Source organism: Ovis aries, chromosome 3 (genome assembly GCF_016772045.2).
Source record: "Ovis aries strain OAR_USU_Benz2616 breed Rambouillet chromosome 3, ARS-UI_Ramb_v3.0, whole genome shotgun sequence".
NCBI classification, from domain to species: Eukaryota; Metazoa; Chordata; class Mammalia; order Artiodactyla; family Bovidae; genus Ovis; species Ovis aries.
In genome coordinates this window covers 2,691,114-2,702,101 of record NC_056056.1, presented here as the reverse complement: position 1 = coordinate 2,702,101, position 10,988 = coordinate 2,691,114, and the positions used below count along the sequence as shown (strand labels likewise).

Here is a 10,988-nt window from a genome sequence, read left to right as displayed (position 1 = left end):
TGAGGCCTGTTTGGAGCTCGGCCCCCAAGGGGAAGCTGGCAAGACCGCGGTCGCCCGGAAAGGACTTGCGCGCCAGGCAGGTTCCAAGCCCCGGGGATGCGAGAAAAGTAAAAAAGATGAAGAAAACACGCGGCGGTGTCCCTGCAGAGCGTGTGGCTCCTCGGTGCCTGGTGATAAACTCCGAGTATCGCAGGTGTCGGGTCGCGGGCTGCCATTGCCTCCGTACAGTGGACGCTGACCTCCCTCTGGGAAGGAGACAGGGCGCAGGGTTGACGTCCCGGCTCTTCTGGGGCAACAGCCCCCGCCCCCCTCAGTGAGCCTGGCTCCGGGCACGCGGCCTCGTGTTCCACCTGGGTTGAGTCCTGCCCCTCTCACTGCACTCCCCGGCTCGGAGACCACGGAGCTCCTCCCTCCCTGAGATGCCGGTAACCACAGCCCCGACTTGGGGGCAGCCGGAGGTTCAGGCGCCCGGGCCGCATGATACGGTAGTTTCTCACACATTCACGAAGTACTTCCATCAAGGCCCTTGTAGGCCCTGGCCGGCTCTTTCCAGGCAGTGGAGATGCAGCCATGAACCCCATGCTGATAGAGCCCCCCGGGGCCAGAAAGCTGACCCGAGGGCCCAGGTTGACTAGGCAGAGCCCAGGGCTCTTTCCCGACAGCCACTGGGAGACCGAGTGGTCCAAAAGCAAGAAAAGGAACCAACCGATGCAAAAGGGCAGAGGTGGTTTTATTCAACAGTCTTTTATTACAAAAATAACCAAGTGTATGCAGCAGCAGCATTAGGAAGGACCCTGCCTGAGAGTGGGCAGCCTCCTTTCCCCACAGCCCTGCAGGGGCAGTCAGCTAGCAGAGGAGCCTCAGGGTGAGGTAGTGGGCAGAGCTGTGCACGGAGACCAGGCCTTGGCTAGTACTGTCCACTCTGAGCACCTCCCCGCTTCCCCTATGGTAAACAGTATGCACAGGTCAGGTTTCCCAACACTGGGCATCCTCCTGCCCTGCTGCTAGGTCCTCAACGGGACAAATTCTCCTGGAAACTCCCTTCTGGCCAGCCCAGAAAGTAGCAAATAGGAAGGATGGGCCACCCTAGAATGGTAGGGGGCACTCCTTCCCCCCAGCACCCCTAGGTGGGCTGTCCCTGGGCTGACAAGGTTCCCAAGAAGCCACAGTGGCTCCCCAAGCGGGAACCAGGCTGAAGGGAGTGGAGGCTGGGGTGAGGACTGGATCTCGTTCCCAAGATCCTAGGGGCCCTGGAGTGGGGAGGGTGGCAGAGCTCTGGGAGGCTCAGGTGTGCTCCGTGGGCCCGGGGCCACCAGTGTGGGAGTGGGCGGGGGCTGCAGCCTGCAGGGGGCCGCCAGCACTGGGCTCTGGGGACGCGAGCAGAGGGGCTGAGAGGAAGTCAGCGGAGTCTGTGTCCTGGTCCAGCCTCCAGTAAGCTTCGCACAGAGGCAGATCGTTAGCTTCGCATAGACTTGAGCTTTTCCACCACCAGAAACCCAGGGAGAGACAGGAGCAGGCAGAGATGAAGCCAGGGAAGAAAAGCAAGATAGAAGCAGTTAAGGAAACACAGACCACACCGCAGACCTGCATCTCCCTCCTCCCCCGTGTGCGGGCCCCTCCACCAAGTAGGCTTGGCTGAGGGGGAGGCATGGGCACTGCTCCTGTTTCCGGGCCCTCCAGGGGCTCCACAGGGACCCATTTGGGACCAGCCACTGGCAGGCTGTGTGACCTCAGCAGGTCCCTTCTACTGACCCATTTGTGTCCCTCCTGCCACCCCTTCCTGTCCCAGCTCTAGCTGCCTTCCTCTAGCAGGGAGCTGCCAGCCTGACCACACGCTCCATTCTCCAGTTGCAGGAACCAGCATGTAGAAGTGGTCTCCACAGTCCCTGCGCTTCTCAAGGCCTCTGGGGACAGAGACGCTGTCTCCTCTCTGGGTCTGGGACTCAGCCTGAATGGGGTGGTGGTTAGGAGCAGAGGCCCTGGCGTTCTGTCCTGCAGCCCTCCACCAGCTCTGTGACCTCAAAATAGGACGCCAGCGCCTTGAACTCAGGCTCCTGTCTCTAACACGGGGACGATCTGCGGCCACGCCACACTGAAAGCACCAGCTCTCATCTAATACGGGGATAGCATGGCTGGCCTCTCAGCAAGGATGCACGTGGACAGAGCATGGCTCGCGGAGGGCATCGAGGGGGCTAGTGGGGCCTGCCCCGTCCCCACACGTCTCACTGGCTTCCTTCCAAATCCTGCCTCACGCGCCCTCCTTTGCTCCCGCCCCCAGCATCCAGCCTCAGAACCATCCTGGACACAGAGCAGAGTTTCGAGGAGAGTGGAAGGCGAGAGGGAGAGAAAGAGCAAATTGTGAGCAGAAAGCGGGGGAGCGAGCGTGTGGGTAGCAGGGATGCACGTGGAGAACGAGCTGAGCGCTGGTGGCTTGGGGGGGGGGGGGTGCAGCGGGACATGCCGCCTGTGTAGGGGACGAGCAGGGAGGGGCCCACAGCCGGCTGGCCCTGACTCAGCTGAGCCCCGGCCGCCACAGGCATTTACAGACGGAGGGCCTCAGCATCTCGAAGACCCCAGGCTGGACTAGAAACCCCTCTAGGCCAGACTGATGGCCCAGAGCCAGGACAGGAGGAGCCTGGCTCTCAGGCGTTCCCCTGCAGCCCCCACTGCCCTCAGCCTCAAAAGGCAGGCCTAAGCTGCTCTCCTGCAGACATTCAGTCCATGGTCCTGGCCCATGGGGGCCACAGGGGGGCAAACAAGGACATAAGGAGCAACGTACCCAGCAGGGTCTGAAACCTCCCCAGGGACCACTCTGGACCCCTCCCTGAAGGCTGGTATGTAGGAAGCATTTGCTAGGTGTCTGCTGAGCCAGTACACATCAGAGATGAGAGATGGCCCCAGAACCCTCTGGAAGAGTTTAAACCACTCCAACTGAGCAGTGATGTTTGGCCTTTCCCACGAAGGTAAGGGTGTGAGTGACCGTGAGGGGCGGCCCTGGGACGCACACAGAGAAGCCCAGCCTCAGACCACAGACGCTGGCTCTGGGCATCTGTGGCTCCGGCCTGGCCACCACCGGACAGAAAGGGGTAATGAAAATCCATGACAGGAAGACACATTTGTCCAGCGAGGGCGAGGGGGTGCCAACCTGGTGTCTGCTGGACCGAGTCTTGATTTTTCCAAGCTAACAAGGACGGATGTGCGAGGCCTCTCCAGCCTCAGCTTCCCCGTGAGTAAATTACACCTGGATTCTGATTTCCTGGGGCCCCTCCAGCTCAAACTGCCTTGGGTTTCAGGATTCTAAGCAGGCCACGAGAGCTGGTGTCACAGGCCTTGCCCACTGCTGTAATGGGCCCAGCGTGCAGGAGGGCTGTGGTCTGAATGACGCTGAACTGAATGAGAACTCAGTGGTATAAGTGCCCAGGCCTGGTGTTCAGGGCCACGCTCCGTTTGGATTTTCTCCTCCTCCTTCCCAGGAACCCCCACCCCGACACACACATACAGAGTGGGTATTCAGTGACACCCATGGCAATCACAACCCTGGGCAAGCACCGGGGTCCTGGATGGGGGCTGGGTAGCCAAGAGCACTGGCCCCATGTGGCTGGGCTATTTAGATCTGGATTAGACAGTTATTTCGGAGAGCTGGCCTCCCAGACAGAAACGCTGGCCTGGCCCACCCAACCTTCGAGGTTCTCATTTTCATTCTGATGCCTGGGCCCCAGTAGGCAGCATCAGTTGTCTGTTGATCAGACGCTCTGACCCTGACGTCTGCTGTGAAACCCAGACAAAGGGTTCTGCTGCTGAGACCAGGAAGGATTTGGAAACAAGGCTGCCGGGTGGGGCCTGGCATGCCTGCTGGCTGGGCCCCAGTCCGCAGGTCCGCCGTGCACGGGGTGCAGCCCTATTTGTACCTGGACGAGTAATACTCCTCCTCCAGCTCGTACAGGTCGATGGAGACCTCGTCCCGCAGCGCGATGAGCTTCCGGTCACTCTCCTCTTGCAGGGCTCGCAGCTGCTGGTTGCGCTGGTCGATGGCCTCGTTCACCGACGGGAAGTCGTTGAGGATGAGGAACTGCTTCAGGTCAGACACCAGCTTCATCAGGGACTCGCCAGCTCGGACCTGCGGCCGCGGGGATCGGGGGCGTGGTGAGGGACTGCCTGCCTCCCCGTGCCTGATGTTGGGTAGGCAATGGCAGCGGTGGCCTCCTCTGCGAAGTGGGGCCACGGCACTCACACAGGGTCGTCGTCAGAAGTGAGGGACTAGAAGGCGAGGAGGGGGCAGCGGGGTCCCTGGCAGCCACCGCAGGCACGTGAACTGCTGCCTAAGCAGGTGCTGTTGGGCCTCTGGCTGCCTCTCCTGCAGGTGTGACGACCAATTGCACGCTTTATTCAATCACGAGTCCTGCTTCTGAAAACCTCAAACCCCAGACAAAACTGCCGTCCGTTTAACCTGCCCTATTCTTCCTCAGGACCAGCATACCTGCCAGTTGGGGGGCACTCGTTTAGGACCCCGTGGTATGCATTTCCAACGTGGGTGTGGACCCATGGAAACGCTTGGCGGCTTTGCTTATCCTGTGGCATGGAAAGGGATGAAGACGCCTGTCCTGTTTCATCTGGCCGTTTGCTTCCTGCATTTCCAGAACCTCCACTTACAAGGAATCTTCGTTTATAGAGAGCCTGCACTTAGAGAGGACCTTCAGAGAGGAAGGGCTGACCTCTTTGTAACCCCTGCCCAGCACTCGACATCGTGACCATACCCACTACCTGCCAGCCCCTCCCTCAGCTGCTGAGGAAAGCCCTCCCCTGGAAGGGAGTCTCCTGAGAAGCGGTTTGCTCCTCTGCCCCCCGGGAACCCCAGTAGGGACCACAGGCTTCTAGAGCCCAGACTGTCCCCTCCACCTGGCGACTCACGATGTTGGCGGCTCTCACGTGCATTTCGTAGTTGTCCTGCTCGCCCTGAGTGGCCCTTGACACCTGCGTCTCGTCCTCAATCTGCGGGGCAAACGAGAAAGTCCAGCGTGGGCAGGTGCCCTGGCCCACAGGTGCCCGGTGGCGACGGCAGTGCACCCCCACTCGCCAGGCCCTGTGGCCCGTCGTGCCCTCTGCACGAGGCACCGCCCCCAGACCTCGGGCTGCGTGCACCAGCACCCCCCGCCCCATTCTAAGGGTTAACGGGCACCCTCACAGGACCAAGATGCCCAAGTACGAAGGCTGCTGTGCCAGGTGCAAGGAGGGCTTGCCCCCATCTTTTTAGCTTGGGCAGTCAGCTACCTGCTGAATGGATGAATAAAAGGACGATGTATTTTTTTAAGTGACCATTTACTGAGCACTTTCTGGGTGCCAGGGACTGTGTCAAGCACCTGACCATTGTCTTAGGAAACTCTCACTGAAGCCTGAACCATCTTCCCTGGTGAGCAGACCTGAAGCTGGGACAGACCTGAGCGCACTCCACATGTCTCAGACGGTCAGTGGAGGAGCCAGGAGTCCTGCCCCACCTGTTCTGTCCAAGGCCCAGGCTATTAACTGTCCCAACCCACCCACCAGGCCAGGATGCGGGCAGGGGTCAGGGCACCCTAAATGGTAGGGACCCAGATTTCCCAGGTCCCAATCCCAGCCCTGCTGGATATTCACAGAATATCCTGACTTGGGGCAGGATGCTAAAGCTGAGTCCCTGTTCCCTCCTCTGAAAAGGAACTGGAGAGCAATGACCTGCCCTGTAGCATTCCTGTGACGTTTAAACGGGATGGCACACAGAGGGCCCTCACAGCTCAGCCTGACGCTGAAAGTTAGTGACAGTTAAGTCACTCAGTCATGTCTAACTCTTTGCAACCCCAGGGACTGTAGCCCACCAGGCTCCTCCATCCATGGGATTCTCCAGGCAAGAATACTGGAGTGGGTTGCCATTTCCTTCTCCAGGGGATCTTCCTACCCAGGGATCAAACCCAGGTCTCCCACAATGCAGGCAGTCACTTTAACCTCTGAGCCACCAGGGAACCCAACCGACACTATTAAGGCTCAAACGAGTTCCAGGACTGGAACAGTCATGCGGAGTTCCAGCCCACTCCAGTCAGCGGGCTTGCCTGCCCAGAACCGGCCGCCGACCCTCTCTCTGCCCACATGAGGGGCTTTCCCCAGCTGTTCTCTGCGACCACATGCACTCAGGATAGTCCCCACAGTGACCACTTTACGTGGACAACTCATCCACCAATACAAGGCTGCCATGCTGCAGGGGACACCGAGGCACGGAGAAGTCAGGACGTCATCCAACCCCTTGCTGCCAGTAAGTGATGCTGGGTCCTGGCACTGACTGCAGTCCCCTACAGATGCCTCCCCAGGGCCTGTGATTAGCCGGATGACTTACCTGTCTGCTGCGGTCACCGCCCCCCCATCCCAGGCCCTCCCAGACGTTCTCCCCATGGGCACGAGGGCCCTGCCTATGGGCTCACTGCACTATGGCCACCACCTGGCTGGGAGGTTGAAAGCGGACGCCCCGACTCAGCTCTGCTCACCACTGTATTGGTCTCAAAGGGAGCCGGAGACCAGCGGCCCCCACCCACCTTGGCGGTCTTGATGATCTCGGTGAAGTTGTCCATGATGGACTTGACGTCGTCCTTAAGCCGCTTGTTGTAAGACTGCAGCAGCGTCTCCTTGCTCTGCGGCAGGGCTCTCTGCTGGGCCATGGCGGGGCCTCAGGCTGCGCAGGACGGGGAGGGGGGCACCTGGAACCGAGTCTGGGTGTGAGCAGGCCAGCTCCGGCCTCTCTCCTCGCTGCAGGCACCAGCCTGGGTAGGACCTCGGGCAGGCTCTCCGGAGGTGCCCTTTCCGCCAAACACGCGCTACGGGCTCTCCTCTGGTCCGCGCCCCCTCGGCAGGACCCCGACAACTACCCAGCCGGCGCCGGCGCAGCCCTCTCGGAGGCCAGGCTCACGCACGTCCCCGTCGGCCCGCGCGGGCCCGAGGAGCCGCTCGGGTCCTACCCCGACTCTGCCGCCCCCGTCTCCACGCCGTGGCCCCTGGAGGGCCGCCCCACGAGGCGTCGGGGCTCCTCCGCCCCGGGACCGCCCGCCCTCCCGCCCCGCGCCAGGTGCCTCCGGGCTGCGCGCGCTCCCGCCCGGCCAGGGCCCCCGACCGAATTCGCGGGGGAGTAAACCCCACCAGAAGGACGCCGACCGAGCCACGACGCCCCAGCTCCCTCAGCGGGCCCGCAGAGCTAGGGCCCGCGGCGTACCTCGCTGGGGGCGGAGTAGGGGCACAAGCGCGCGCCCCTGCGGGTCAGTCTCCGCGGCCCTTCCCCGGGCCTCCCACGGCTCTTCCGGCTTTAGGCACCGCCCGCGACCGAGCAGCGGGGAAAGGGAGTTCTTTCTCTTTAAATCCGAAATCCCGCGCCGGCGCCAGTTCTCGCGATCTCCGAGGACGCCTACAAATTACCCACAATACCCCGTCCTTTCTCTCTACGCCAGCCCTTCAAGATGGTGAGTTTGGTTTCTGCTCGTGGTGCTGGCTCTGCCGTCTGAGCTCTATCCGCTGCCATCCTCCTCGGAGCGCGACTGCGCGGGGGTCCCTCCACCGCCCAGAGCGAGGGGCGCCCCGCAGGACCTCGTTCATCGGCCTTGGGGCTGGATAAGACTCCCCGACTTCGCCTGGCGGGGGGGGGGGATGAGGATCCGAGGCGGGCAGCGCCGCAGTGCGGGGCTCGGGGACGGACGGGGCCGAAGCGCGCCGGTGCCCCGGGGGTGGGGGTCCCCTCCATTTCTTGGAGGCCCGCTCAGGGGATCTTGGCCCGCGCGGTGTCTTCGCTCGCCTCTGCTGTTTGGAGCCTGCCGGCCCCCGAAGAGGCTGTCCCCGTCGCGGGGAAGGGGTGGCGCCGCGGGTTCGCGGGCCCGCCGGCCTCGTGCAGATGATGTGAAAGAATATTTGCTATCTGAGTGATGGTGAGGACGTTCCTGACCACCAAGATCGCTGATGTACGAGCCGGGGGGCCTCCGGGCCCGCGCGGCGCCCGACCCACGGAGGGGTCGGGCTTGCCCTCGGGGGTGGCGGGGTCGCCCGCCGTCCGCACTCGTCTTCGGGGGGCTGTGGCCCCTGGGGCCCGCCGCTCTTCAGAGAAACCGGCAGAGGCGGCGGCGAAAGCTGGTGTTTCTTCTCGCCCAGCCGAAGGGAAAGAAGGCCAAGGGGAAGAAGGTGGCCCCGGCCCCGGCCGTGGTGAAGAAGCAGGAGGCCAAGAAGGTGGTCAACCCCCTGTTCGAGAAGAGGCCCAAGAATTTTGGCATTGGTGAGTAAAAAACGCGAGATGCTGTGTTTTCACCTAATCCTCGATAGAGAAAAACAGTAGTTGAACAGAAGGTCGTGGCTTATTCTAGATTTCACTGGGGTTGGAGTCGAGGCTTACTTGGGTTGGAATTCTCACGTTTTGCCACTTTCTAACTAAATTGTGCTTGGCTCTTAATCTCTCGCTTTGAGCCGGGGGTGGGGGACAGTGATGGTCGTTTTTCGGTGGCCTCACTGTAAGCCCGAGCGTGTGTCACCGTGGAGCCCGGGTGCTGGCCATCCAGAAACTGGCGTTCCCAGAGCAGAGGTGATGGGGCGGACTGCGCCTCGGTTCCTTGTTGAGCAAGAGGTGGCGCTGTAGTCTTCCCTGTGTTTTCTGGTGTTTGTGTGCAAGTGATGCAAGAGTCTGCTCCCTGGAAGACGGTGATGACATTTTAAACCACCAAGATCGCTGATGCACCTACATCCTTGAGTGTGTCTCTGTACCTGCACTTGACAAGGAGCTTGAGCCTCACCTAGTTACTCTTTACTTCACAGGACAGGACATCCAACCCAAGAGGGACCTCACCCGCTTTGTCAAATGGCCCCGCTACATCCGGCTGCAGCGGCAAAGGGCTATTCTCTATAAGCGGCTGAAAGTGCCTCCTGCGATTAACCAGTTCACCCAGGCCCTGGACCGACAGACAGGTGAGGTTCTGTGGCCTAAAAACACTGTTGGGAAGGGCTTTCTTGGGCGTGTTGACACCCTTTTTTGGCCCTGCTAGAACTCAGGCTTTTGAAGGGGCAGTGGGTACTTTTAATAGGCTGGTTTTCCTTGTTTCGTTCCACAGCGTGATATACTGATGGGATAATGAACTGGGTCTGAGATCTGTTGGACTGTGGTTGTACTCAGGATGGTGATAGAGCATTTGTTATGTTAAGTGGCAAATATTGCAACTTCAAATTTGAATGGTGGTCTTTTTTTTGTCAGCTACTCAGCTGCTTAAGCTAGCCCACAAGTACAGACCAGAGACGAAGCAGGAGAAGAAGCAGAGGCTGCTGGCCCGAGCTGAGAAGAAGGCTGCCGGCAAAGGTGATGTCCCCACCAAGAGGCCGCCTGTCCTCCGAGCAGGTGAGTGGACCTCTCCTTGAAGAGGGTGAGTTGTGGGGCAGGCTGTTGGCAATGATGCATGAATTTCTTCTCCTGGAATCACTGTGGAGAGTAAAATCCGAGCTTTTTAACCCTGAGTCACAGCCAGGCTGCAGTGGAACTGCTTTTGGGAACAGCAGCCCCACCCGCCCTCATGCAAACTGACTGTGTGTTCTAGGGGTCAACACTGTCACCACCCTGGTGGAGAACAAGAAGGCGCAGCTGGTGGTGATCGCTCACGACGTGGATCCCATCGAGGTATGTGTGGCTGCTTCTCCTGTGCCAACTGCTGGGCTTAGATTGGTGGGTGCTTGTCTGTACCAGGAAGACAGCGCCAAGCTAGATGCTGGGCCTGACAGGCTCTGGTGGAATGACACGGATGGTAAGCTTTTCATATAAAGAAGTCCTGACAAGGGGTGCAGTTCTGGCTTTTGCGATGATGTGAATTTCTTACTGAATTAAACCTTGAAGTGCAAACACATGAGCTTTTTAACCCTGAGCAATTGCTACCACGCTAGCCTTTTTACATTACTGCTTTAGCTTCAGATGACGCTAGCGCTAACGCTGTCTTCCAGCTCGTGGTCTTCCTGCCCGCCCTGTGCCGCAAGATGGGGGTCCCCTACTGCATCATCAAGGGCAAGGCCCGGCTGGGGCGCCTGGTCCACAGGAAGACGTGCACCGCCGTGGCCTTCACGCAGGTCAACTCGTAAGTGCAGCAGAGCCGGTGTTCCCGTCACTGGGGGCCGCCCTGCCCCACTCCAGGTTCCCACGGTTTGTCAGGATCTTACCTTAAAGACCAGGCTTTAAAAAGAGCATTTTCTGAATCTTTGCCAATGATGGTTATGAATTTCTTCACCTGAAGAAGTCGTGTGGTCATGCTGTATCTGAGGCAAGAGGCTTGTGTTGGGTCTAAACTGACGTCCTGTCTGCTTTGAGGGAGGGGGCTAACTTCACAGGCCAGTGACCTGAACTTCCCTCTGCTTTGTCAGGGAGGACAAGAGTGCCCTGGCGAAGCTGGTGGAGGCCATCAGGACCAATTACAATGACAGATACGACGAGGTAAGAAGCGTGTTCATTCCAGATACTGTCTTTGAGTGAAGCCTTTAGTCAGAGACTGGCTGCTCTTGCTCTGAGCAGTTGTATATACCAGTCAGCTGGGAACAGGGAAATAGAACTGCATGACTGGCGTGGTTTGAAAGCCTCAGAAAATGAACAGTAGGCTGACTGCCTCTTCTCCCACAGATCCGTCGTCACTGGGGAGGCAATGTCCTGGGGCCAAAGTCAGTGGCTCGCATCGCCAAGCTGGAAAAGGCGAAGGCCAAAGAGCTGGCCACCAAGCTGGGCTGAGTGTGCACTGTTGAGTTTTCTGTACATAAAAGTAATAAAGAAGATTCTTGTCCAGCTGGTGTCAGGCGTTTTGGAGTGAGTTTGGGGGTGGCGACAACACCATCAGCTGTGTGTCTGGTTTTGTTTTTACTTCTGCGCAGCTGTGTGGCGAGCAGGGGCTACGCCAGCTGTGTGGGCTGTTGCAGGGGCTCACCGCTGCCACATGGAAGCCCTGTGTGTGCGCGTCTCCAGTTTCTCAAAAGGCTGT

At 59.8% G+C, this 10,988-nt stretch overlaps 2 protein-coding genes, 1 long non-coding RNA gene and 4 other non-coding genes across 12 annotated transcripts; 6 read left to right on the top strand and 1 right to left on the bottom strand.

The window, feature by feature from the left end:
• The first annotated feature begins 82 nt into the window (after positions 1 to 82).
• Positions 83 to 5,312, top strand: LOC121819263 (uncharacterized). Its single transcript, XR_006059537.1, has 2 exons — positions 83 to 485; positions 1,849 to 5,312. It is a non-coding gene; the product is annotated as an uncharacterized LOC121819263 (long non-coding RNA).
• Positions 710 to 7,311, bottom strand: MED22 (mediator complex subunit 22). Of its 6 annotated transcripts, none has more exons than XM_042248010.1 (5): positions 7,153 to 7,311; positions 6,555 to 6,716; positions 4,909 to 4,989; positions 3,909 to 4,117; positions 710 to 1,477 (listed from the first exon to the last, which is right to left on the bottom strand). In XM_042248010.1, the coding sequence occupies exons 2-5, from the start codon at positions 6,675 to 6,677 to the stop codon at positions 1,285 to 1,287; spliced, it is 606 nt and encodes a 201-aa protein (XP_042103944.1). In that variant the 5' UTR covers positions 6,678 to 6,716; positions 7,153 to 7,311; the 3' UTR covers positions 710 to 1,284. The 6 variants fall into 6 exon arrangements, with proteins under 6 accessions (XP_042103944.1, XP_027821954.1, XP_060267619.1 ...); XM_027966153.2 differs by having other exon boundaries at positions 7,226 to 7,311; XM_060411636.1 differs by having other exon boundaries at positions 4,927 to 4,989; positions 7,226 to 7,311.
• Positions 7,312 to 7,440: 129 nt separating this feature from the next.
• On the top strand, positions 7,441 to 10,795 carry RPL7A (ribosomal protein L7a). Its single transcript, XM_060411633.1, has 7 exons — positions 7,441 to 8,269; positions 8,803 to 8,952; positions 9,236 to 9,376; positions 9,573 to 9,652; positions 9,970 to 10,100; positions 10,384 to 10,453; positions 10,637 to 10,795. Exons 1-7 carry the CDS (start codon positions 7,960 to 7,962, stop codon positions 10,739 to 10,741), a joined length of 987 nt encoding a protein of 328 aa, XP_060267616.1. The 5' UTR covers positions 7,441 to 7,959; the 3' UTR covers positions 10,742 to 10,795.
• Positions 7,890 to 7,964, top strand: LOC114114215 (small nucleolar RNA SNORD24). The gene has a single exon (XR_003589046.1). It is a non-coding gene; the product is annotated as a small nucleolar RNA SNORD24 (small nucleolar RNA).
• Positions 8,654 to 8,724, top strand: LOC114114216 (small nucleolar RNA SNORD24). Its single transcript, XR_003589047.1, has one exon. It is a non-coding gene; the product is annotated as a small nucleolar RNA SNORD24 (small nucleolar RNA).
• On the top strand, positions 9,423 to 9,497 carry LOC114114212 (small nucleolar RNA SNORD36). The gene has a single exon (XR_003589043.1). It is a non-coding gene; the product is annotated as a small nucleolar RNA SNORD36 (small nucleolar RNA).
• On the top strand, positions 9,826 to 9,898 carry LOC114114211 (small nucleolar RNA SNORD36). Its single transcript, XR_003589042.1, has one exon. It is a non-coding gene; the product is annotated as a small nucleolar RNA SNORD36 (small nucleolar RNA).
• Positions 10,796 to 10,988: the final 193 nt, after the last annotated feature.

Excerpts from the sequence above, each read along its gene's own strand:
- MED22 (XM_027966152.2), bottom strand. The coding sequence starts at position 5,157 with ATGGGGCGGGGGGTGCTGGTGCACGCAGCCCGAGGTCTGGGGGCGGTG. Across the intron at positions 4,118-4,908 it reads ACGTGAGAGCCGCCAACATC|GTCCGAGCTGGCGAGTCCCT; the intron begins GTGAGTCGCCAG and ends CCGCGGCCGCAG. Across the intron at positions 1,478-3,908 it reads GAGGAGTATTACTCGTCCAG|CTCAAGTCTATGCGAAGCTA; the intron begins GTACAAATAGGG and ends GTGGTGGAAAAG.
- RPL7A (XM_060411633.1), top strand. The coding sequence starts at position 7,960 with ATGTACGAGCCGGGGGGCCTCCGGGCCCGCGCGGCGCCCGACCCACGG. Across the intron at positions 8,953-9,235 it reads GGCCCTGGACCGACAGACAG|CTACTCAGCTGCTTAAGCTA; the intron begins GTGAGGTTCTGT and ends TTTTTTTGTCAG. Across the intron at positions 9,653-9,969 it reads ACGACGTGGATCCCATCGAG|CTCGTGGTCTTCCTGCCCGC; the intron begins GTATGTGTGGCT and ends GCTGTCTTCCAG.